Genomic DNA, 26,697 nt, shown 5'->3' with positions numbered 1-26,697 from the left:
ACAGGTTGGAGCACCTGAACCCTCAGGAGTTTTACTACTTCTCCCTGCAAGGCAAGACCGCTGCTGGACTTGGAGAAAGCACTAAAATGAAAGGCGCCACCTTGCTGGATGGAGGTAACATTGCAGCTGCAAAATTTCCGTGGCGCTCTTTTCAGGTCCCCGATCCATTCATTCATATTATGTGGCACATTTATTTGTTTCCAGATGGCAACATCCATGTATATTTGCATCCATCTGTAATTTGAACAATTAGATACATATTTTCTGTGATGAGACACATTAGTAATGCATTTTTGTGGACTTGTAGCCTCTTAATGTACGCTGTACCTCCTGTGGCACGCTGTAATAGACATTGAAAGTTAACTACTATAGTACTACACTACTAAAGTGCATGGGGCCTTTAGTAATACATTACGACTTGGTCATTGCCATTCTGGTAACAGCTAATTTATAATGCCATGTCTTAAAGGGTATGCCACTATTTTGGGGCTTAATACAGTTAAAATCGTTGGCCGGGGTTTATAAAGGTGGTAAAGTGTCTTATTTTTCATGTTAAGCGTTGTCTTACATGCATACAGCATGCTACACGGATCCATTGACTTTCACTAGCTTAGCGACATACTCCCTCTTTTAACTTGTCTTAAAGCAAGACAACGGCTTACATGAAAAATAAGACACTTTACCACCTTTATAAACCCCGGCCAACGATTTTAACTGTATTAAGCCCCAAAATAATGGCATACCCCTTTAAGGGGTTAAGACCTGTTTTCTTCTTCTTCTCATGATCTGTCTTCCTTGAACTCTCATCACTTTCAGTCCCTCCGTCCCTCATCAATGTGACATTGGGGGAAGGCTATGCCAACCTGAGCTGGACGCCAGGCGACAGATACCGCAACGTTGTCTTTCAAGTTCACTTCCTCAACAAGAACGGTAAGTGAAGGAGATGCCGGGATTTGAGTTGATTAATGTGCTCTGTTCCACCAGTGGAACGCTGTAATAGTCACTGCAAAACCTTTACTACCATAGCACTACACCACTATGTCCGTACACAGTGCCTTTGGTAATACATAACGACTTGCTCATTGACATTCTGGTTACAGCTACAGGGGCCATGTCTTATTGGGTTAAAGAAAATCTTGACAATAAACTAAAACCATGTGTTTCTCTGTTGCACTTGTGTTGTTTCCTTTGTCATCTTGTTTCTTGGGCCATAACTGTATTTATCTGTCTGTTTGCCAGCTGGAACTGAGTGGGAGATTTTGGATGAAGTCAACTCCAACCAGGGCTTTTTCCAGCTGCCCAGTCTAGAGCCAGGAACAGAATATCGCCTGAGAAGTGTGCTCAACAACAGCACCTATTGGGAGGGCGATATCCGAACCAATGGGCCAGGTACAATGAGGGATAATAACCTTTTTGATGTGTGAAGATTGATAAGTCATCCAGGTCATATTATCCAATGAGATTTGCAGTAAGCAACTTGTGATGCTCATGCAACTTGTGATGACACTTGTAATACGAATTGATGCAACTTGTGCGCCTTGTCAGGATGAAAGAATTTATACCAAGAATTTACACTATACAAAGAATTTACACAATGAGACACTACTGTAGGACAATCGTATGGTAGCAAAAACAATAGAATTTCAGCCCTCTTAGTCGGCAGCGGGCCCTTTCACTATTTGCTGAAAATACTCAACTACATCATAACAACATTGCTATGACTACCTAGAGCCTTAAGTAACAGATTAAGACATAGCCATTACAATGTTTGCGACAGAGTAAGGTTATAACATAGGCTCTGCGCTAAGGGGTTTATTCCCCTGCCAGCACCATCAAATGATGAAAAACCCATGAAATATAATTTTTAAATATTGTAACATGTATTTTGTTTCTCTCTCTACAGCGCTGTCCGTGCTGAACACTAACTTTGCGGCTCAGGGCTGGTTCATCGGCCTCATCAGCGCCTGCGTGCTGCTGTTGCTAATCCTGCTCATCCTGTGTCTCATCAAGAGAAGCAAGGGGGGCAAGTACTCAGGTAACACATGCACATGCACACACTCACACTCACGCACGCACACTCACACACACACACGCAAGCGCAAGCGCGCACACACACGCAGGCACACACGCGAGTACACACACACACGCACGCGCACTCACGTAGGCACACACGCACGCATGCACATGCGCGCGCATGCACACGCGCACGCATGCACACGCGCGCGCACACACACAAACACACACACACACATACACACACACATACATGTGTGCCTGCAGACACATACAGCACTTGCATGGGTGCCAGTCCAGTCCAAATTATGGTAGATGTACTGGCAGAGGTGAGCCTGCTTTAAGATCGCTGCATTGACTCCCAGTAAGCTACAGAATTGATTTTAAGGCAATGCTACTTGTGTTTAAATCATTAAATGGAATGGGACCTACATATCTACTGGATATGTTTCAGCTGTATGCACCAACCAGGTCACTAAGGTCAACGGAGAAGAATTTGCTGGTGATTTCAAAAGTCAAAACAAAGTGTGGAGAGGCAGCCTTTAGCTTCTATGCTTCACAGCTTTGGAACCAGCTTCCAGATGACGTAAAAAATGCACCCACTATTGATAGCTTTAAATCTAGACTCAAGACAAAGCTGTTCTCAGATGCTTACCCCTAGCTCAAATTCTTATTTTTTATTTTGTCATGTTTATTTATTTATTTATTTATTTATTTATTTTTTAAATTTTATTATTACTATCATTTTACCTTATGTTTTATCTTATTGTTTTAAATGTTCTTTGACTCTAATATAATTCCTTCTTTCTTCCATGTTTCCTTTCTTTTTTTTGCATTTGTTAATCTTGTAAAGCACATTGAGTTGCACCTGTGTATGAAATGTGCTATACAAATAAACTTGCCTTGCCTTGCCTTGTTGCTTTATGCTGCTGTTTTAGCATAAATGTGCCATGCAGCACAGCTTGTCAACACACATATCTCCCTCATACCTCATACCTTCTCCTTCTTCATACCTTCTTCATACCTTCTTCAAACTTTACTACTCTTCCAGTCAAAGACAAGGAGGAAGGGTACTTTGTTAGCCTGGGCGAAAGCTCAGGCTTGGTCAAACAGTCTGGCGAAAGCTAAGATGAATCCGTCTCCATGGAAGGTGGGAGATGGTCTGATCTGCCATTTAAATTCATTGGAGTTCTGAATTCAAATTAAAACTCATATTGTGCTTTATTAGCATGTTACGATATAGTGTCGCAAAAGCATAGAAATAACAAAACGAAAGTGTGAATAGTGTTACTGTACTTTAACCAATCAGTAACAGACTTTGCGGATGAGTTCTGCGTCACCACTCTCAACTGTTTGCTGATTGGCTAAAAAGTGAGTGAACCGAGCTAGGAGGGTTTCGCCAGACTATGTGCGGAGCCAAACTCTTTGGGTGGGGTGCATAGAATGGTGTCGGCAGGCTAGTACTTTGTATGTAATGTCATGTAATGTAATGTCACAGTCTCTCCTCTTCCAGTGAAAGACAAGGAGGAAGGCCAAGGGGACTCAGAAGGCAGGCCCATAAAGGACGAACAGTTTGGGGAGTACAGGTGAGTCAGTCAACAGTAAACTCCTGGCAGGTTGAGGCAGTGGGTAACACTTCCATACGTTACAGTATGTTGTGGACAAACACAGTGCAAACTTTGCCTTTTGAAATGGGTTAATGTTGAAGTCATTGCCCATGTTTTCTGAAAATAATTGCATTTAAATCCAATCTGTATTTTTGTTCATGTATGTTAGATATAATAGTCTTGGATGTAATGCTGTAAGACAGATAGACAGAAGGACAGGCAGAGAAACAAACAAACCGAAAACAATGTCCCGGTAATATTCTGAGTAACAGTTTGCAACAGATTTGTTATGTTCCATGGACCTCATCTGGGTCTGAGGAGATATGTTTTATATCATGTTTTTATACCATGTGTTCTTTAATGCTTTCGATTGGCAGATCCTTGGAAAGGTATGTAGTGCATCAGTCTTATCTGCATGTGTTCTGTGGATATTGTCAAATTGGTCTTTCAAGTTCCTCAGATAGACTAATACCTCTCCCTTCATCCATCTCTTTCTGTCCATTCCCTGGTCTGATTTCTTCCTACCTCTATTCTGTATTTCCTGTCTTGCTTCTCTCTTTCTCCATCTCTCCCCATCTCTCCCCATCTCTCTCTCTCTCTCCATCTCCATCTCTGTCTCTCTTTATCTCTCTCTCTCTCTCTCTCTCTCTCCATCTCTCTCTCTCTTTATCTCTCTCTCTCTCTCTCCATCTCCATCTCTGTCTCTCTTTATCTCTCTCTCTCTCTCTCCATCTCCATCTCTGTCTCTCTTTATCTCTCTCTCTCTCTCTCTCTCTCTCTCTCTCCATCTCTCTCTCTCTTCCCCTCACAGCGACAACGATGAGAAGCGCACGATGAGCCAGCCCTCGCTGTGCGGCGAGAGCAAGCTGGGCAGCGAGGACAGCCTGGCGGAGTACGGGGACAGCGTGGACATCCAGTTCAACGAGGACGGCTCCTTCATCGGCCAGTACAGTGGCCGCCGCGAGCCCCCCCACGCCGGCCCCGGTGGCGGGCCCGAGAGCTCCGGAGCCGGCTCCCCCATCAACAACATGCCCCCCCAGAGCATCAGCTTCAACAACTCCGTCACCGGCATCCTGGACCGCTCCAATTAGATAGCAGACAATAGCAGACCCAGTCGGTCGGCAACTCTCTCTGGGCCCGCCCATGAAATTGCTTGTTTCCCCCCCTCACCACGTTGGTGGCTAATCAATATGCCAACTGACTGGCAGTGATTGGACCACACGAGCATTCGGAGGGGGAAAACAATGCAGTTTAATGGGCGGGCCAATGGAACCGACTGGGTGAATAGTGTAAGGTGGTGGTGGTGGTGAGAAAGCTCTCTCCACTCCACGTCCTCTCACACATGTCCAAACAACAACGCCCATGAATTGTCTGCCCCCTAGTGGTCAGCTGAGGGGCTGACACAAACACAAAACACAAACACAAGCAAACCGCATTGACTTTGATGTACCAAAACGATCCCCAATGACACTGCCTGAAACATAACTGATTTCATTCCACTCCCTACTACTACTTCAACTCTAGGACTGACTATATGTAGGAGGCAAAAGGGGCCGCATGTCCATCATTCCAGATATACTGCCTGTGATGCCATTTCAATCCGACAAACACACACACACACACACACACACACACACACACACACACACACACACACACACACACACACACACACACACACACACACACACACACACACACACACACACACACATTTAGCTAAAGGGAAAAAGTGACAGATCATTTTCATACATCTTACTCGATTATTACCTGACATCAATAAAACCCTCCTGATCTTGAATAATAGCATTCCACCCGGGTATAAAATAAAACAAGATAAACATTAAATATCCTGCTAACTGTTTACAGGGCTGGCCTGGCTCTCTCCAAGTTTACAGACGTGTGTGAGTGAGTGAGAAGAAGTCACTACCTGTCCTCACTGCCGCCTCTCTGCCAAAGTAGCCTGTATGCCCTCACCCATGCCCATTTGCTGGGGAGGCTCGCAGCAACGCACAGAGTCAACCAAACCTCTGTGTTTTAGCGCTTCACTTAACAAATCGGACCAACTTTAACGAGGACAGGCCTTGGACATAGGGGCAGACAGGAGGAAGGGGGTGCATAGAGATTACACGGAGGAGAGAGGAGAGAGGGATGATTTGGAGGTACGTAAAGGAGAGAGAAAGGGAAGAGGCAGCACTCTCTGGTTGAAGGCAAAATAAGCGCATGATCAGATCAGCTAAGCTGAAGGCAGGGATAAAGTTTATACCTTAGGGAATAGAATGAGAGTAGTTTTTTCTAACTTTCTTTTCTTTCTTTCTTTCTTTCTTTCTTTCTTTCTTTCTTCTTTCTTTCTTTCTTTGCCCAAAGACTCTCCATTATTTGTATTGTTACAAGAATGCCATATGTCTATTATAATTTTATCATATTTTATTTTATTGGAGTTGTGTGTTTTATTTTTCTATAATATCAACGTTCACTGTTTCATGTTGATGATATGATTTTCAAATTACAATGTAATGTTTTATGTTCAGAACAAAGTGCTTTATAATTATAGTTTTTTTTTCAGTTGAGTTCTTTTATGCATTTTATATGTGTGTTCAGATAGTGTGTACCTTTCTTTACAGTGTGTCTTGTGCCTATATGGAAGAACCAGAAACATATACATATAAATGTTTGTAATCGTGCATATAATTCCAATTTTCCAGGCATAAATTAAGCCAATGTTCTCATAATATGTGTGACATCCACACTTTATCTTTGATTCTTCCATATTGGTGTTGTACTTCAACTCGTGGAACTTGTCAATCGGGAAATGCAATCATTCCATTGTTGCCAGTGTCCTCTTATTGTCCTTCTTCTGTTTACGTCTTGGTGTTCCTCGTAGCCTGTTTTAAATGATCAGTCGTGCGTTGCAGCGGGGAACCCTTTGCGCTTCCTGTTGCTTCTTTGACAAAGCTCATTTTTCTACGTACGTCTCTTGGTCATTGTGGTGTCTCTCCGTCCTGAACTCTTTTTTGCTGTGTCCATCTGATGGTGTCCCTGTGTGGCTTTTTTTAAAACACCAGTGAATGTTTACTCTCCTGAAGTATATTACTCGAGTATAAGACTGCAGGCTATCTCTCTCCTACTGCCCTGTAGTGCTAATCGCAGTAACAGTATTAATACTGCCCTGTAGCTCAAAAGTAATGTATTGCCTTACAACCAGTTTTCATGTGGCTCTACTAATACTAATGAACGCTTTTTTGTGGTACCCCATGACTTCCTTCATTTACAATGTAGACACATATGTTTCATTGTCAGCTACCATCACAAAGGCACGGGTTTGAAACTATAGACAATGTACGAGTCATTCATGAATACATGTAAACATGGATGTCAGTCACTTAAATGCATATCAGGCTCCGTAGAAGCGACTATGAGGTATCAAGGTAATATGTTTTTTAAGTCCACCGGAATACCACTGGCATTAAGAACATAATGTGTGAGCAACGTTGGCTTTGTGTGTGAAACCAATGAAATGGCTGATGCTTGGTGTGAACATATCCTCAACATTGATATTGTACAGGTTGATTTTCTTTCAGTCCATGCCAACCCTTTTAGAAAATCTACTTTGGTTTTCATCTTAGACATGGAATAAAAGGCCTGGTTAGAAAGGAAGACAGTTGTGGAGGCTTAGGGAGGAAGGGAAGGAGGGAGGAGGATGGAGTTGAAGGACTGAAAGGGGAAGTGTCACTTTCTGAATGTAAATAAACCTTAACGATTGTCATTTGGCATTTTAATTACTTTACTCGAAATATATTGCTTTTTTATTTTTTATACCTACAGTCATGTTTTAGAACTAACTTATTTATACTTTTGGTGTCATCCATATGAACCACATGAATTTTGAATCGTTTTTTGCCTTGTAGTAGTCAATAGGCTCATAGAAGAATAGAAAATAGTGTGGAAAAAATAGAGAAAAATTATCCCCTTTCCATTCGTTTTACCATAAAAGATACGTCAACCATCTCAAGCAACTGTCATGAACAAAATAAATTTAAAAAATAATAAAAAATAATAAATGAACCAATGCTGAATATGAATGAAGTGCATTTTATGCAATGTCTTTTATGAGCTCAGGAGGGGAAGAGAGAATTGGGATTGACTGGCAACCACATGGCATACCTCCCAGGACCTGCTGCAGGGGCAAGGCCTCACCATTCAATACTCATTCTGGTTTCATGTTGCTGTGAAACCATTGACAAAAAAATATTTCTATATGGGCAGCCAAGCCTAAAACAGCTGCCAGGTGATACTTTCAAGACACAATAATATTATAACAAATGCAAAGAGAACAACTGGAAAGGTGATTCTCACTCAATGCTTCTCCGTGACAGCCCTCACCAAATACAAACCAGTATAGGTCAGATGCATGATATTAATGATAATGAAAACACAATAGAGTCATTCAATATGTATGTAGCTTTCAAAGGCATTTTAAAATATATTTTCATATGTGAATTTGTTACCCTGAACTGGTGTGTCTTTGGGTGGGCTGTCAGTTGTGAGAGCACTGTATATTTTGACGCATGTGGTGTTTGCCTACACTCTTCTTCCTTCCCCATCTGACTACTTATTGTTTTGGGGTATGTTGATACTGTATGTAACTTTCTTCCTATTGCCGCCTTGTTTTTTGAATATAAACACAAAAAAGACAATAAAAAGGTTAGAAATAATAATAAAAAAATAAAAGAATAGTGACAGCTTCTATGAACCACAGAAACAGCATTTCTGACAAGAGATTACAGGGATAGGGGGGCTGCAACAGATCCGTTGTTTGGGGAGAAAAAAGGGTTTGGGGAAGGGCACTGGTGATGAAATGTTGATGTGATGGTGACAGTATCCGGTTTTGATTGGAGGGAAAGGGGACCTTAAACACATTTGCCCATATCAGGGTTGCAAATGAGTCTGAGTGGCATTGTACTTGCTTCGGCTATTGCATCATGTGCTGTATCAAAATACACAATAAATAAAATAAATGGAATACGCAAATCCTCAGCCTTGTCTTTGGTTGTTTTTAAAACTTTTGTCACATTTCAAGATATTATTGCATGCTTATAATTTTCTACAAAACTGGGTATCAGGGCCGGAGCTAGGCATAAGCAGACCAGGCGGTCGCCTAGGGCGCCAAATGTCTTGGGGGCGCCAAGTCCCACAGAATTAGAACCCTTTCCGTTTTGTTTCACTTCCCAAATGTATACCCCTGAGTTCAGGAATCACAATTATTTATGGAAGCTACTGCAATGCAACTCGAAGGTGCTGAGATTTTGGGGGCCCTAAATGTAATAGCCAGTGACTTTTGAATGGTGAATGACACAACTATCTACTGTGCTTGCATGGCAGAAAATTAGCCAATTGCTAGTTTCAAACACGCAAAGCCATGTTTTGGTCTGTTATAGGTCCCTTTATTATTCAGGGTTTCTAAGAGTATAATATGTATCTAATATTTATCCTATATATTCTGCATGATACACGGTACATGATGTAAGTGTAAATATAATTTACCTTTTATCTGTATATGTTGGATTTACTTTGTTCAATAGTGGACATAGGTTGCGCACAAACTTGTTTCCTTTTCTCATTTTATTAATATTCAATAAACACATTTTCCAAAGCTGGGAAAAGGCATGCATCAAACAATTTGAATGGTTTCCATGTTATACAGATTTACAAAAACAAAACCTTGCATAATCACACAATTACATTTTCTGCCTCTTGACGTCATTTTACAATGAGCAAGGGAATCGGTGACTATTATCGATAATTCACAGTTAATGCCGAAGGAATAAATTCAATAATTTTAATAATTTACAAATACTGTACTGGTATGCTACATTTTACAAGGATGACACAGTATCCATTTTCCCCTTACAAGGACACAGATTGTGCACTAATTCTTAATGAATAACACTATGATTTGATACAAATCACAGAAAAAAGGAGAGACCAATACATGTTTTTTTCAAAATCAAAAGCATTGTTTACTAAGACAAATAAAGTATGATGATTGAAAAAAAAAAGGCTCCATGTCAATAAAAAAACCGCAGTCCATTTTCATTGAGTCCTTGCAATCCATTCCATGTGGCGTCATCTTCAGTCCTCCCATGGTGACATAGGCCTACTTGGGGGGGGGCTAAATGTCTGTCATGTCAGTCCCTGCAATGTTAAAATAAAAAGAAAACAACAAGAAAGAAGAAAAATTGAGTGCGATCCATTTCCTATTAGTAAAACTATCATGAAAAGGTCAAATTTGGGCAGCATAGTTGCAGTACCTTTTTTGACCATTTCCTGCACAGTGTCCCTTTAAGTCAAGTTCTGTCAACTGTGCAACTGTGTTACACTGAAGATGAAAGTCAATGTATGAGTCCCTCTTGGCTGGTCTTCAGTGATGATCTCCAGTGTATGGGGTCCTTCTCCTCTGCTCTGCAGTCATCTCCCATGTGTGGATCCATCCTGGCTGGTCGTCTATCATGGCTCTCGTCATCATCAGGTGTCCAGGATGGGAATACCACCTGCAATAACACAAATCACAAACAGAGAGGGAGGGGTGCAGAACCTGGGTAGAAAATCGTTTGGGTTTAACATGTAACGACAGAGAAACCCCCGAGAAAATGGGGCATTAGTCAGTGAAAACCACTAGCCAGTCCCTGCCGTGGCCAAACGCAGGGGTGATAGTGAAAAAAAATCCTGAGCCTGAACTTTTTCCCTTGCTCTAACGACGACGACAAGATAATGCATAGTGACGTAACGTAGGCCTATTCTGACACATTATTCAAACATTTAATAGCCTGTGTATGACCATTATTCAAGCCTGATAGTAGAAGAAAACCCTAAACCCTAAACCTGTAACACTTTCTGAGATAAGAATAACCTAATGGCTAATTATTATCAATGTTTTTATTTTTGCAAACTCTGTCAAGCCTGAAATCAGGCATGGAGCCTGAATACTATCAGCCCTGCAAACGGTAGGGCACTCTTCCACCATTGCGGCTGACCCTGGTTCAACTCCCGGCCCGGGTCCTTTGCCGGCCCTACCCCGTCTCTCTGTCCCCACTCGCTTCCTGTCACCACCCTCACTGTCCTATCATAAATCAAGTCAACCCCCCCCCCCCCCACCCCCAGCCAATCTCCCCTGAAGACATTTCAGTGGAGTTGGCGTAATGTTTTTGGCTGTGCATAGCAGCTAACATAACCACAGAGAAACACTGTGGCTATTTCTATGTAGAGTGCATCCTACTGCTCATGGAAATTAAATAAACCCTTAAATATCAACAACTAAACCCTACTTAGTACCCCATTACAGACCAGAAACTAAACCCGACTACTAATTAAAACCTAAATACTAAAAATGGAAAATTAGCATAGTGGAAACCGTTCACTAGAATTCTTCACAAATAAACTCTACTAAATCCTAATATTCTATTAAACTACTGCACACTAATATTAATATTGTGTACAGGAAATCAATTGTCCTGTAAATAAACCCACAATCATTCGTATTAAATCAGTGATTCTCAACCTTTTTAGAGCAAATGCCCCCTTGGCTTCATTACAAACCTCCCAATGCCCCATTGAAGTCCGACAACACACCCATTAGTATTAAAAAATTAAATGGACTAATGCGCCCCAATGGCAACTAAGCATGGCCCCCTCTCAGCTGCATCCTTCCCAGCGCTCACCTAGACCTCATCAACGCCCCCTGGGGGGCTGTACCGCCCCCGTTGAGAAACTATATTAAATCCATATCAAGCCTACCAGAAGCTGAAAGCTAAACCCTTTTTCTAAAATCTAAACCCTAAAGAATTAACTTTACTAAGCAATCAATAGCCCCACTCTAGCCTAACCTCTAACCTTTCTAAGCATTACAAGCTAACCCACACTCGCCCACATTAAGTAAATAAATCCCACAACTAACCCTTAACTGATAACTAAACCCTACTAATCACTTAAAATAATTCATATCAAACTACAGGAAATAAATTATCCTTATCATAGAACCCTATTAAAATCTAAAAGCTTAACCCTATTTCTAAACCAGTGGTTCTCAACTTTTTTTGAATAAACGTCGCTCAGACCTTATCATACACCCGCCAACACCCCCCTTAGTATTAAAAAATGCCCCCTAATGGCAACTAGGAGCTCCCCCTTCTTAACTGTATCCTTCTCAACGCCCCCCTAGGGCTCTCCAATGCCCCCCTGGGGGGCTGTAGAGCCCCCACTGAGACACTATTCAAAACCTTAAACTCTAAATATGACTTAATCTTACTAAGCATTAAGAAGTTAATAATGTTTAGTTACTAAACTAAAAACTAATTCCCATTACTAAACCCTACACTACTGCATAATAATAATCACGACTAAATAGTCCATAAAATAATAAAATCATAATCCTTGAAATTATTGAACCCGTCCAACATCTAAACCTTAACCCCTTTATCAAACCTAAACCTTACAGAAGAAAACACCCAACCTTGCTAAGCAATCAATAGTCCCATTCTTAATAAACCTAAACCCTTCAAAGAATTACAAGCTAACCCAACTAATCACTAAAATCAATCAATTAAACTACAGGAAATTAATCCTCTCGAGAAATAAACCCTCATTAACTAACACGAGCACTTGCCCCATTCATTATCAACCTAAACCCTACTAAAGATTAAGAAGCTAAGCCATACAGTAGTAAGTTCACACAATACACTAAATCCCACCAAACCCATGAAACTAAACCCCCCGAAAACAAAGAAATTAAAGAGAGGGAAAGGGATTTAGCCGGAGGGCATCACGCTCAGCAGCTGGTCGATGCGGCACTCCAGGCAGCTGAAGACCCTCTGGGCCAGGTGCTGGGGCTGGTGGTACGCCGACACGTCCAGGGACAGGATCTCCACCACGAAGAAGACTGCCGTAGACTGGAATCAAAACAATCAAGTAGAAACAGCTCATGTAATCAAACAGGCTACAGGCACATACACGTGTCAGGAAGGTGGCGAGTGAAGAGGATGAGGATGATTACCTGCAGGAGCTGCCAGCACTGCGCTGCCTGGGGTGGCCAAGCCTCAGAGGGCAGGAAGGACTGGACCACTGCTGCCAGATGATCCAGGAACCCGCCCTGTACCCGCTACAGGAGAAACAACAAAGAGTGGAGTTAGGAGGGGGAACCACTGAGTAAAGATACTACATGTATGCAGGTAACAAGGAGTGAGATCTGACATGACGTACAGGGACCAGCTGCACAACAACCCCCAAGTCTCTGAGGAGGAGAAGCTCAAAGACCACGTCCAGGAGGTTGAACTGGTGGACCTAAAATCAAAGGGATATACAGTATGCAGATTATTTGCAAATATATCATCTTAAATATGGAATTGTGAGCCAGTGTGTAAAAATAGCTTGACGTACCCCAACCTCCAGGAGCTCAGTGGTGGCGGTGAGAGTCTGTGTCTGGGCGAAGGCCACCAACGCGTCAAAGGCCTGCTGAGTTGCACCAGCATCCTGAAGAGAGACAGTGGAACAAAGCAGAGAGGACTTCTGTTTATTTTCGTAACATTTCGGGCCACCACGGCCGTTCCTCCTTGCCCTACATGAACTTTACTCTTTGATCCTGCACCCGACAAAAAGGAATTGGATGTGCGTGAGATCTGACTGGGATTCGTAGGGATTCTTACTTGGCATACACAACTTGACATGCACAGCAAGCCAGTTAGGTAAATCCAGCCCTGTGACATCACATCGTCTCTGAAAGCATTACCTTTCCGTTGAGGGCGGCCATGTTCTTCAGGAGCATGGACCCTGTCACGGCGATGTAGTTGGCCGTCTCTGGCTGCGCAAGCAAGACCTACACAAAGCAAAACATTTTCAATGTCATCGCAATCACTGGGAATCTTTCTTTGAGTTTTCAGAATATTGACTGTTGTACTCACAGTGCAGGCTTCCCTCAGTCCTCCAAGCCTCAGGTGGAAGTCCTCCAGACCGGTGGACTGGAAGAGGTAGCTATGGAGGGATAACAAGTTGTAGTGATGTGTTGTGATGTTGTAGTGAGATTAACATGTTGTAGTGAGATTGACAAATACACAGCAGTCACTTAAGAGTCATAGAAGCCCCTTTTCCTCCAGAATGCATCTTCTGACTCTCTTTCACATGCTGACCAAATTCACAACCATCATACTTACAACACAGAGGGAACCTGGCTAGCGAGAGGGGCAACAGCATTAGGACCAGCGGCAGAGTCATCAGCAGGGGCAGAGTCGTCGTCGGGGGTAGAGTCATCGTCAGCAGGGGTGGCAGAGGCAGAGTCGTCAGCAGCAGCAGCGTCGTCGTCAGGGGCAGAGTCGTCATCGGCAGGGGCGGCAGCGTCGTCAGGGGCAGAGTCGTCATCAGCAGCGTCGTCGTCGTCAGGGGCGGAGTCGTCGTCATCAGCGTCGTCGTCATCAGCAGCGTCGTCGTCGTCAGGGGCAGAGTCGTCGTCAGCGTCGTCGTCAGGGGCAGTGTCGTCGTCAGCAGCAGCGTCATCGTCGTCGTCAGCAGCAGCAGCATCGTCGTCAGGGGCAGAGTCATCGTCGTCAGCAGCAGCGTCATCGTCAGCTGTGGCAGCGTCGTCAGGAGCAGGATACCAGTCGATCTCCAGGAGTCCAGCACTGTCGTCAGTAGCGTCCGGCGGAGGCATGAACAGGTCCAGCGGCATCAGGAGAGTTCTGGTAGTCTCCAGGCGGGTCCACATCCCAGCTGCGTCCATGGACAGACCCCTGCACGTGGTGGTTGTCTCGGCATGCTATTGCACACATTCATGGTACGGTACAAGAACATGATGCTGTTATTAAAGAATTCCATACATAATAAATGACTTACAGTAAATCATTTGAATGACTAAAGTGACAATACCAGGAGTCCTCCGATCTCCATGACAGTGGTCATCTGTGTCTGCATGTGGGAGTACAACCCTGTGATGCCTCCGCAGTATCGCTGCAAAGACAAAAAACAAACAAAACACAAAATGCTTAAGAGCTGCTAGACCTGCTACTCATAAATACGTACAGTGTGTGCGCAGGATATGTAGATAACTTGTTCAGATCTATTGCTCTCTCCAGCTTAAGTACATGTATTACTACCTCAACGAATGTGACCAACTCCCCATTGGCGTATGGTCCAACGATCCCCTGGAATGAAGAAAAACAGCTGAGTCTCATTGGAACAACGCTAGATATGACAGCTACAGGATAGATACCACAGCTACTCATCACAGTGCTAAGCAGAGGCCTTTCATAAAAGTAAAACAAAGTAAAATACCCTATTATGAATATACAATAATTCAATTTAGAAAAAAATAATAAATAAATAAAAAATAAATAAATAAATAAACCCAGAAAATATTTAAGGCTACTAGGTTACTATATGCAGTTATAATCAAACCATGTTGAAGTCTTTGCAAGATAGAATACCTCTGCTGTCTGCTGGTAACAGGTGTTGGTGAGGTACCAGTACCTCCTCAGGTAGGGGCCCTCACGCCACTCCTCACACCTCAGCTTCACCTCCACCCACTACAGCACACATGTGGACACAAGCAGAGGCAGATATACCAGGTCATAACAAGTAAAGCATTGCTACAACCGTGCTACATTATGTTATTATCTTAAACCTGGAAAGATTAGCCAACAGCATATATAAGATGAGTTTTGGGAACAGGGAGAAGGAGCAACATGGTAGGGCTTTTACTTTGATACAGTTTGTCTGCCGCTAGACAAGACTAGACAGGTGGACCAGAGGCCATAGAGATAGTAACACTACTTTATCTCACTTGATCTCTTCCTTGCTCGTTTACTCATCACACACAACATACTGTATACATTTCAATATATGACAGTATGTCTGTTACTCACCATCAGACCCTTGGGGAAAAGCTGAACAGAAATACAGTAGGGCCTAAATAGGTAGATCGAAATAGATATCTGTGTGTCTAAGTCTATGTTTGTATTCTCTCTGATCATACCCTTGAATGAGATCTATAGACATCTATATACTGTCTGTTTATGTTACTCACCATGACACCCTGGCGGAAGACCTCCGAGAACTCGAATCCCATCATCTGGCACATGCCCTGGACTGTCCCCGTCGGAGGCTGCAATCAAGTCACATCACACAAAAACATTCATTAAAACATGGGTATGGTGGATTGGTGGTCTTGAAACCACAAGATCATACACAAAAAAACAATGACTAGGTGAAAAATCAAATGGGTTGATAATCAAATGTGCATACCTCGAACAGGACCAGCTGTCCTCTGGCCACATGCTGATATGTGAAGGTAAACAAGAGAGATGTTTCATATCTAGGCCACTGAATATACACATATTGACATGTCAACAGATTTTAAAGGTACTGGTTGTCTATCAATGCCTGAGTATCACTCACCGCCTGGGTGCTCTGCTGCAATCCAATGGTGGTTGCTGCAAGACAATTGCAAAAACTATTAGGTGATTGATAGGCCTCAGTCTGTTGAGGTATACTGGATCATCATGCACGTTGTTCATAATGATAAGGAAGGCCCAAGAGTTACACTTGTCAACATTCAAATTGGTTACTCTTCTTACCCTCGATCCAGTCCACCTGGATGTCCACCTCCGCAGTTTCCCTCTCCGCCTGGATCCCGGCCTCGCTCGTTGCCCAGACTGCTTGGGTCTCAGCCTCCACCGTTCCTCTCACCGCCTGGATTCCGGCCTCAGCCGTTCCCCAGATAGCTTGGATCCCGGCTTCGGCTGTCACCCGCCCAGCCTGGGTTGCCGCCTCCGCCGTTGCTGGCTCTGCCTGGGTCGCCACCTCCGCTGTCAGGCACTCTGTCTGGCTCGCCATCTCCGAAGTCGGCCACTCCGTCTGGGTCGCCATCTCCGCCGTCTCCTTCTCTTGGGTACCTGAAAAACACCACAACGCCCATCTCCTCTGCTGCGCGGCTCGGCGCCTGCTGCTTCGGGATGGCATTACTAGTCCAAGCAAGTTGTAATATCTGTCTAAAGCGTCAATTCACCTAAAGTAGCCTACACGTTTGTAAAATAGCTACTTTCCAAGCGGATTCAATATATCGGTTCTATACTATTACACTAAATCCAAGCAACAGTTGACAATGAGGACCCTCAGCTAACTATTTTTGGGCTAAGAATTTGGTTTAGGTTATTTGTAGAAACAAACTCTAGGCAATTCGGAAAACAATATACCAATCCGATTCAATAGGCTACAATGTCAGTGGAATAAGCCTAATTAACTGAGCTGACAACAAACAAAAATAACTAAACGAAAACAATATTAGTGAGAAACCGGTTAACTAATTTAGCTAAATCAAATTAGCCAACTAGTCAGCACACGGATCTCAAGAAAACAATGTAAATACCCGTTTGAATTAAATCTATACAAGTATACTATCAAACAGTTGGAATACCAATGAATAGAAATTAGCAATTAGCAATAGCTATTTCTGATAACGGTACAAAAGGGGAAAACTTGCGGAGCAAATTGTATGTCGTGCGCTTCTCAAGGCTGTTCGTGAAGAACTGACCAACAGGTGTCAGGCGTCCTTTTTATAGCTGGATGCGTTCTAGTTTGAACATTCTATGAAGTGTACATTCCATGGGTAGCTACTGTCACTAGGGGCGACGCCACAATTACCTAACCCTGCAGATTTCTGTTCAAGCATTTTGCACTGAAAGCTGCTAAAAATGCAAAAATGAATTGTGGACCACAATTTGAGGCGGAGACAAGAAGCATGAAGAGAAGTGGTTCAAATAAAGCTAGTGTTTTGCAATAATAAATACACAAATCATTTCCAATCCACCATTTGCTTTTCGTCCTTTTTCAAGGGACTCACAAAGGTAACATTTAAACATTCTTAATGGGTTTTGACAGTAGGCCTAGGCCTTAGCCATGTATAACGTCTTGAAGCCTACATGATGTGTAGGCAGAGCAAGGGCAAGTCAGTCTGTCAGAGACGTCTCTGACAAAAGTCCATGATGTCCATCGCAACGATCAAAAAATGTTGGCAGTTTGTAGAAGTTCTTCTTCCCCAAAGCTGTCATTACGCAGACTTGCTGAACTGTGTTTATCTAAAGGACTGTGCACCTTGAAGGAAAGCTCAAATTACATCTCATCATACTTCGGATAATGACAACAAAAGTATTTCTATTCTATTTTCTATTCGATTATAGCCTATACTGTACTTCCATTCCAATTGTATCATTCGAGGAGATCTGTAAGGTGCAGGAGAAAGTTTATATGACATGGCCCTAGGCTTTCTTAAGATGTGCTGTCAGTGCAGGGAAGAAGAATCTGGGAAAAAGCTACATTTAGCCCATTACTATATTTTTGTAAGTCAAGTCAAGTCAAGTCAGGTGGTGAGTGAAGAGGATGATTACCTGCAGGCAGGTATACCGACAGGGGGGACAAAGGGGTCAGTTGTCCCGGGCCCAGGGAGAGAGGGGGGCCAGAATTGGGTGCTCATTACATAATACTGTACCTATTGAGTGGGGGGCCCTTTCAGATTACTTTGTCCCCAGTCCGGCAAAAGCTGTCAGCGGCCCTACCTGCAGGAGCTAGTCCAAGGAAGAGATCCAGGGTCAAGTATCAATTGAAGAGCCGGGAATCCACAAGCTGCCACTCCCCCAACAATCACTCTCTCTCACACACACAACACACACACAAGTTGCCCACTGTGTGTCCCCCACTTAACAATCCTTCCTGCCCATCTTTAATTCATCCCACAATGGCGGTGTCATCTGAGAACTTATGCACTTTTGCAGGTGGCAGCTATCTGAGTTGTAGTTGAAATCTGTAGAGTCAACGGGCGAACAAAACCGGGGAGAGTACTGTTCCTTGTAGAGCTCCGATGCTACTGACCAGTCTGTGACGTGAGGTCACCCAGTCTGACGTACTGTGTGTGTGTGTGTGTGTGTGTGTGTGTGTGTGTGTGTGTGTGTGTGTGTGTGTGTGTGTGTGTGTGTGTGTGTGTGTGTGTGTGTGTTTGTGAGTGGGATAGAGAGATCTAACCTTTGAGTATATACAGTGCCCTCCATAATTATTGGCACCCCTGGTTGAGATGTGTTAAAAGCCTTAAAATAAATTCTGTGTTTATTGCAGAAGAATACTGTCACACTGAAAATTTTAGGAAAATGTAGCCTTCAACTCAAATGAAAAAATCCCTGACTAAAAAATAATTATTTTTCATTAAATCACCTGTTCCACAATCATTGGCACCCTTAACAATTCCCAGGAAATAAATATAATTGAAGCATTTCTGTCATTTCTACAGTAGTTTACAAAGTTTACCAGAGTATGTAGGAACATTTAATTAGTAATTCATCACTTCCTGTTTCCCTGGGGTATAAATATGACGTGACACCGAGGCCATTTCTCTTATCCACTCTTAAACATGGGAAAGACAAAGGAACACAGCATACAAGTGAGGCAGATGTGCGTCGACCTTCACAGGTCAGGCAGAGGCTACAAGAAGATTGCCACTCAACTGCAGCTGCCCATATCCACTGTGAGAGGAATAATTAAGAAGTTCAAAACAACTGGAACAGTGGTAAACAAGCCTGGACGAGGACCCAAGTTTATTTTGCCACCACGCACAGTGAGGAGGATGGTAAGAGAAATCAAAAGATCTCCAAAGCTCACTGTTACAGAATTACAACAAATGGTAGCATCCTGGGGTCACAAAGTCTCCAAATCAACCATCAGGCGCTGTCTACACGCCAACAAGCTGTTTGGGAGGAATGCACGGAGAAAACCTTTCCTCACTCACAATCATAAACGCAAGCGTCTGGAGTTCGCCAAGCGGTATTGGGGCTTCAACTGGGACCGTGTGCTTTGGTCAGATGAGACCAAGATTGAGCTTTTTGGCAACAAACACTCTAAGTGGGTCTGGCGTACCACGAAAGATGCGCATGCTGAAAAGCACCTCATACCCACTGTGAAGTATGGGGTGGGTCAGTGATGCTGTGGGGCTGTTTCGCTTCCAAAGGCCCTGGGAACCTTGTTAGGGTGCATGGCATCATGAATGCTTTGAAATACCAGGACATTTTAAATCAAAATCTGTTGCCCTCTGCCCGAAAGCTGAAGCTGGGTCGTCACTGGGTCTTTCAGCAAGACAATGACCCTAAACATATGGCCAAATCTACACAGAAATGGTTCACCAGACACAAAATCAAGCTCCTCCCATGGCCATCTCAGTCCCCTGACCTCAACCCCATTGAGAACCTGTGGGGTGAGCTGAAGAGGAGAGTACAGAGGAGAGGACCCAGGTCTCTGGATGATTTAGAGAGATTCTGCAAAGGAATGGCTGAAGATCCCTCTTTCTGTCTTTTCCCATCTTGTGAAACATTATAGGAGAAGATTAGGTGCTGTTTTGTTGGCAAAAGGGGGTTGTACAAAATATTAACACCAGGGGTGCTAATAATTGTGACACACATTATTTGATGTCAAATAATTATTTCTTTATGTGGGATTTTTTCCCCACTGAATAAATGCACTTGTATTGAAGGTTGGATTTTTCTCTTTTTTCCATTAAGGTCCCATATTATTTAGAAAAAAAAATAATAATTGGAAGCTAAAAAACACATCTCAACCAGGGGTGCCAATAACTATGGAGGGCACTGTATGTATGGTGGATATGGTATGTGCAGAGTTGTGTGTGATGTCTGTGTCTTCCTCTGTATTTATGTATGTACATGATACTTGACATCTTCATTTCCCTTGGGATCAATAAATGATACTCTACTCTACTCTATATGCAAAATATGCATGTACATTTGAACCCCACTTCACACCTTTTTGACACATAACACCACAAACTTAGATAAGATACACAGCTGTTTCTAAATTATATATATTGATAGCCTATCTGTCATTTGTTGTGCAGTAAGTTATTCTGACTTGCCATGTTGAACAATTTATGTTTAATTATTTTCCATTCCAATCATTATTTTATTTAGGCAAGTGTTTTTGTTCAGAGTAGCCTATCCTTTTTTTGCCAAGTCAGGCTAAAGCACAAACTTCTTAGCTGTCCATCGTGTCCGATGATGACGCTTGTTCCAGGGGGTTGGGTCCGGGGGGTGGGAAGGGTTGGGGTGGGGGGGTGTTGGTCAACGTTGCTGTTGTTGTTGCCGTTGATGCCACCTCATGTGGCTGTGGAGGCCAATTTTGGAGACGCACACTCTTCCACAGATGGAGCAGGTATGTCCTGATGATTGGGAGGTGGGGCCTGCCTGCCGGTGTCGTTGGGCACGTCTTGCAGTCCTCTTTTGAATGAAGGTGTCGTTGACTTGCTCAGCTGCTTTGTTGCACATGGCTCTCCAGGTTGGTCTGTTGGATGCTATTATCTCCAGGTGATCAGGGTTAATGTTGCAGTGCTTCAACAGTTATTTGGTAAAGTCCTTGTAACTTCTCTTCTGGCCACCTGCAGCCCGCTTGGAGTTGAGCAACTGTCCATAAAGGACTTGGTGTGGGACGCGATAGTCAGGCATGCGAATAGTGTGGCCAACCCAGCGTAAATGCCTCTTCGCCAGAGCTGCTTCCATGCTGGTGGTGCCGGTGGCAGTCAAAATGTCAGTATGGGGGATGCGGTCCTCCCAGGACAGGTGGAGTATTTTTTGCAGGCATCTAATGTGAAACATCTCCAGGCTCTTTATGTGGCGTCTGTACGGCGTCCATGTTTCAGCCCCATACAGTAGGGTGGTGACACAGACTGCATTGTAGACAGCTACTTTAGTGCTGATTTTCAGGTTGTTGTTGTCAAATACTCTCTTTCTAAGGCGCCCAAAGGCTGATGAGGCTTTGTTTATACGGTGGTTAATTTCACTCTCAAGGGTAGAATCTGCAGAGAGTGTGGAGCCCAGGTATGTAAAATGCTGAACAAGACTGATTGGATTGCCATTGATGTGGAAGCCAAGATGTGAAGGAGAGCTGGTACTTTGCGCCATGACCTCTGTCTTCTTGGTGTTAACTTGAAGACCGAAGGACTGATACAACGCTGCGATGGTGTCCAGGGCATGCTGCATGGATTCTGGGCTATGTGCCAAGACGGCACAGTCATCTGCATATTGGAGCTCATGGATATGGCAGGTTGATGTTTTTGTCTGAGCTTGGAGCCGCCGGATGTTGAAGAGGTTGCCATCAAGGCGGTATTCCAGGTCTATACCATCTTTGTGCTGCAGAGCGCGGTGGAACAGTCGAGTGATTGCTTTGAGGAAGCAATTGAACAGCACTGGTGCCAGGACACAACCTTGCTTCACTCCAACATTGACCTCAAAGGGATCTGACTGATGTCCTCCCATAACAACTCTGGCTTGCATGCCTTTGTGTAGTTGTTGCAGGATAGAGAGGAACTTCGGTGGTACACCAAGTTTGCCAAGTTGTGTCCAGAGCAAGTCGCGGTTAATGGTGTCAAAAGCTTTGCTGAGGTCAATGAAAGCGATGTAGAGGTCTCTGCGCTGCTCTCTGCTTTTCTCGAGTAGCTGCCGTAGAGCAAAGATCATGTCGGTCGTGGATCTGCACTTACGGAAGCCACACTGTGTTTCAGGCAGAGTAAGTTCTGAGATGTATGCAACCAGTCGGGAAAGCATAATCTTTGCAAGGACTTTGCCTGCTGTGGAGAGGAGAGAAATTCCTCGACTGTTGCCACAGTCTGCTCTGTTCCCTTTCTGCTTATAGAGAACGACGATGTTGGCATCCTTCCAGTCCTGGGGTACGCTCTCAGACTGCCAGATCTTGGTGATCAAGAGGTGTAAGCGGCGTGTGAGGAGATAGCCCCCTTGTTTGAGCACCTCCGCAGGGATGCCATCGGGTCCTGGGCTTTTTTTTTTGTGATCAATTTTTTTATTATGTTTTTAATACATCACAGAAAAACAAAACAAGACAACGATCCCCCCCCCCCCCCCACACACACACACACACACACACAGGTCTCATTCCCAGCTCGCTCACCCAGTTCTAGAAAACACACAACAAATGTTAACAGCTCAACATAAGGGGATAGTAGAAGAGAATAAGAAGATGAAAAAGAACAAGCCATCATCCCAGCATCCTGCTTATAAAAGATGACCACTCATTGATGTTCTTCCTCAGAGCACCGTGCATACTGGCCACAGATTTTTAGAGTTTGGCGAGGTCTATGACTGTAGGCCTATTAATCCTGTGGATAAACAAATATTTTGTATTGGGTGACATTCTAGTTTCTCTCCCCAGGGGACCCCATATGCACGGAGAGCACTACGAATTTGTAGGTAGAAAAAAAAAGAAGTACCAGGTAGGTCGTAGTGGGATTTTAGGTCTTAAAAAGATCTTAGTGTATTATCTGCTGTAATGTCAGAGAGGGTATTAATCCCTTTGTCACTCCACTGAGGAAATGAAATGGGTTGTTTCCCCAAACAGAGATCAAAGTTATTGAATAACGGAAGGTAGGAATGATATTTCAGGTGGGTTTTGGAATAAGATTCTACGGTTCTCCAAGTGGCAATAAGGTGTGAAACAATGGTGCCAAACTTGGATCTACACATTTTAAGAGGAATATTGGAATGAATGAAATCCTGAAGCCTGTGTGGTTTCACTAGGTTTTCCTCCAAAGATCGCCAAGCCACTTGTGCTCCCGTGTTAAACCAGGTACTGAGAGGTCGGAGAGTTGCGGCCCAGAAATAGTGTTCAAAATTTGGGATCCCAAGACCACCAGAGATTTTCCGTCTTTGAAGTGAATGGTCCTGGGCTTTTGTTATTTTTCAAGCTCCTGATTGCCTTGGATGTTTCTTTGAAGTCAGGAGGGCTGTCCAAATGTCGCATCTGAGGCATAGCTGGCGTCTTTTCAAGGATGTTGGGGTCTGCAGGGTTGCTGTGATTGAGGAGACCTTTAAAATGTTCAGCCCAACGCTCGAGGATCTCTTGGCGGTCCTTCAGGAGGTTGTCTTCAGCAGCAGATCTAACAGGAGTAAGGGTTTGCTTCCTTGGTCCATAGAGAGCTTTGATTGCATCATAGAAGCCATGCGTGTCACTGCAGTCAGCAAGGTGTCGCATTTCTTTTGCTTTCTCCAGCCACCAGGTGTCCTCCATGGTCCTTAGTGACAGCTGTGCCTGGGCTCTAGCCTTGGTGTAGTTGGCTTTTAGCATGGATGACTGTGGGTTGGAGAGCAGGGCTTTGTGGGCCTGTTGTTTTTCTTGCAGAGTCACATGGATGTGGGAAGAGTTGTTGTCAAACCAATCCTGATGTTTTCTGACTTTGGTGCCAAGGGCTGTTGAGGCGGCAGAGTGGATGGCGGCAGATAGAACTGGCCAGTCTTTGGCATCAGCTTCCTCTGGGACAGAAGACAGGTTGTATGCAAGGTGGCGACGGAGGTCATTAATGATGTCTCGGTTGGAGAGAGCGGTGGTGTTTTTGGGGCCGTCTTGGAACAGCAAGGTAGAGTAGAGTAGAGTAGAGTAGAGTATCGTTTATTGATCCCAGGGGGAAATTAAGGTGTCAAGTAGCATACACACATAAATAAAGACATAAAGACATTGTCCACAAGACATAACACACATATTTACACATAAAATAAAATAATCATATATAGGTCGCTGTTGCATACTTATTGCCAAGGCATCTCTCTCTCTCTATCTCACACACACACACACACACACACACACACACACACACACACACACACACACACACACACACACACACACACACACACACACACACACACACACACACCAAAAATATAAAGTGTAAAGTGTCCACAGTGTTCACATGTGCCTTAGCTAAGTGGCACATAGTAGCCAAGACAAGGTGGCCATAAAGTGTCCAGGAGTGTCCATAGTCTCTTTCCTAGAACAATGTCCATTGTATTCCTTAGAAAAAGAGATGGGGGGTTAAACACACGTCACCCCCTGTGTCACTCCACACACACACACCCACACACCCACACACACACACACACACACACACACACCAAAAATAAAGTGTACATAGTCCAGGAGTATCAGTAGTCAGGGGGTTACACACATCGCAAACTGAGTATCTACCCCCCCACACACACACACACACACACACACACACACACACACACACACACACACACACACACACACACACACACACACACACACACACACTCAGCTGTGCATTCCACTGACAAGGAGTCGAAGGGTAGAGAGTCCAGGTAAAAAGAGTATGCAGGAGTGGGATCTGTTTATGCAGTCCAGTCCCCTATGATGATCTCTCTTTGTGTGTCCTTCTGTGCAATGTTGAAAAGCTGAATGGCCCTGGGTACAAAGGACTTCCGCAGCCTGTCTGTCTTGCAGGAGATGGCGCGCAGTCTGTAGCTGAACAGGCTTCTCTGGTTGTTGAGGACTGGGTACAGTGGGTGCTTGTCGTTGTCCAAAATAGAGTCCAATCTGCCAAGTGTCCTCTTGTCGGCTGTGGTTGTGAGGGCGTCCAGTTCTGTGCCTACAACAGACCCTGCTTTCCTCACCAGCCTGTCGAGCCGTCCAGCATCTCTTTTCCTAATGCTGCCACCCCAGCATGCCACAGCATAGGAGAGCACACTGGCCATGGCAGACTGGTAGAACATCTGCAGGAGTCTGTTGCAGACATTGAAAGATCTCAGCTTTCTCAGAAAGTAGAGTCTGCTCTGGCCTTTCTTGTACAGTGCATGTGAGTTGGCAGACCAGTCCAGTTTAGAGTCCAGGTGAACACCCAGGTACTTGTATGTGGAGACTGTCTCCACAGTCTCCCCCTCGATAGAGACAGGCACCAGGGGTGGGGTGGTTCGCCTGAAGTCAATCACCATTTCTTTGGTTTTGGTGGTGTTCAGCCGCAGCTGGTTGGATCTGCACCATTTGACAAAGTTCTCCACCAGTCCCCNGTACTACTCCCCCTCCTGCCCATCTTTGATGCATCCAACAATGGCCGTGTCATCCGAGAACTTTTGCATGTGGCAGGTCTTCGTGTTGTAGTTGAAGTCAGTGGTGTACAGGGTGAACAGCACGGGGGAAAGCACCGTTCCTTGTGGAGCTCCAGTGCTGCTGACTACAGTCTCTGATGTGAGGTCACCTAGTCTGACGAACTGGGGCCTTCCTGTGAGGTAGTCTGTGATCCAGTTCACCAGCCCAGTCTCCACTCCCATCTGCAGTAGTTTGTTTCTCAACAGTAGTGGCTGTATTGTGTTGAAGGCGCTGGAGAAATCAAAGAACATGATTCTAACAGCACTGCTTCCTTTGTCCAGGTGAGAATGCACTCTGTGCAGCAGATACAGAATAGCATCCTCAACTCCCACCTTCTCCTGGTAGGCAAATTGTAGTGGGTCTAGTGCGTGGTGAACTTGGGGTTTCAGTATGTTGAGCAGAAGCGCACGCTCGAATGTCTTCATTATATGGGATGTGAGGGCTACCGGTCTGTAGTCGTTTAGTTCTTTGGGGTGTGGCTTTTTGGGTACAGGTATGAGGCATGAGGTTTTCCACTGTGTGGGCACCTTACCCGCATGCAGACTCTTATTGAAGATGTGTTGCAGTGGCTCAGCTAGCTCTTCTGCACAGGTCCTGAGGAGTCTGGCGCTGACCCCATCAGGTCCGTTGGCCTTCGGCTTAAGCCTCCGCAGTGCGCTCCTAACTTGTCCTGTCGTAATGGTGGGGGGTGGCTGCTCCGTTTGTGGTGGGGGATGGGTGGGGAGAGGTTCCATCAGTGTAGGTGTGTCAGTGCAGGTTACTTCAGAGGAGGTGGGAGAAGGAGGAGGGGAGTCCAGTGTGAAAGCTGAGGGGAGAGGGGGGATGGAAGAGGTGCAGGGGACTTCAGAGGAGGGAGGAGGAGGAGGGAGGTCCAGTGTCAAAGCTGGGGGGAGAGGGGGGATGGGAGAGGTACAGGGGAATTCAGAGGAGGTAGGAGGAGGAGGAGGGGGGTCCAGTGTGAGTGCTGGGGGCTGAGGGGGGATGGGTGAGGTGAGGGCTGCACAGACCAAAGGTGTTGAGATGTCTTCAGTGGTGGGAGAGTGGGGAGGGGGGATGACTAGGCGTAGTTTGGATCTAACCATGCGGTGGTCAG

General features: G+C 44.5%; 2 protein-coding genes across 2 annotated transcripts in view; one reads left to right on the top strand and one right to left on the bottom strand.

Moving 5' to 3' along the window:
- LOC134457585 (neural cell adhesion molecule L1.1-like) overlaps positions 1-5,227 on the top strand; it is a 78,834-nt gene extending 73,607 nt beyond the window's left edge. The window contains exons 26-31 of the mRNA XM_063209590.1: positions 1-114; positions 817-930; positions 1,240-1,389; positions 1,904-2,035; positions 3,527-3,599; positions 4,432-5,227. The exon at positions 1-114 is cut by the window's left edge and continues 60 nt beyond it. Of these exons, the coding sequence (XP_063065660.1) occupies positions 1-114; positions 817-930; positions 1,240-1,389; positions 1,904-2,035; positions 3,527-3,599; positions 4,432-4,711 (863 nt within the window). The 3' untranslated portion in view covers positions 4,712-5,227. The remainder of the gene's footprint in view (positions 115-816; positions 931-1,239; positions 1,390-1,903; positions 2,036-3,526; positions 3,600-4,431) is intronic.
- A 4,009-nt stretch (positions 5,228-9,236) lies between these two features.
- On the bottom strand, positions 9,237-16,570 carry LOC134456641 (uncharacterized). The gene is made up of 15 exons (XM_063208072.1): positions 16,238-16,570; positions 16,059-16,093; positions 15,906-15,938; positions 15,688-15,765; positions 15,089-15,187; positions 14,759-14,806; positions 14,532-14,612; positions 13,823-14,421; positions 13,574-13,643; positions 13,402-13,488; positions 13,053-13,145; positions 12,876-12,956; positions 12,670-12,774; positions 9,932-12,565; positions 9,237-9,815 (listed from the first exon to the last, which is right to left on the bottom strand). The coding sequence occupies exons 1-14, from the start codon at positions 16,527-16,529 to the stop codon at positions 12,425-12,427; spliced, it is 1,842 nt and encodes a 613-aa protein (XP_063064142.1). The 5' UTR covers positions 16,530-16,570; the 3' UTR covers positions 9,237-9,815; positions 9,932-12,424.
- Positions 16,571-26,697: the final 10,127 nt, after the last annotated feature.

The sequence above is a fragment of the Engraulis encrasicolus genome, chromosome 10, assembly GCF_034702125.1.
Source record: "Engraulis encrasicolus isolate BLACKSEA-1 chromosome 10, IST_EnEncr_1.0, whole genome shotgun sequence".
Classification (NCBI taxonomy): Eukaryota; Metazoa; Chordata; class Actinopteri; order Clupeiformes; family Engraulidae; genus Engraulis; species Engraulis encrasicolus.
This window is presented reverse-complemented; position numbering and strand designations above follow the sequence as displayed.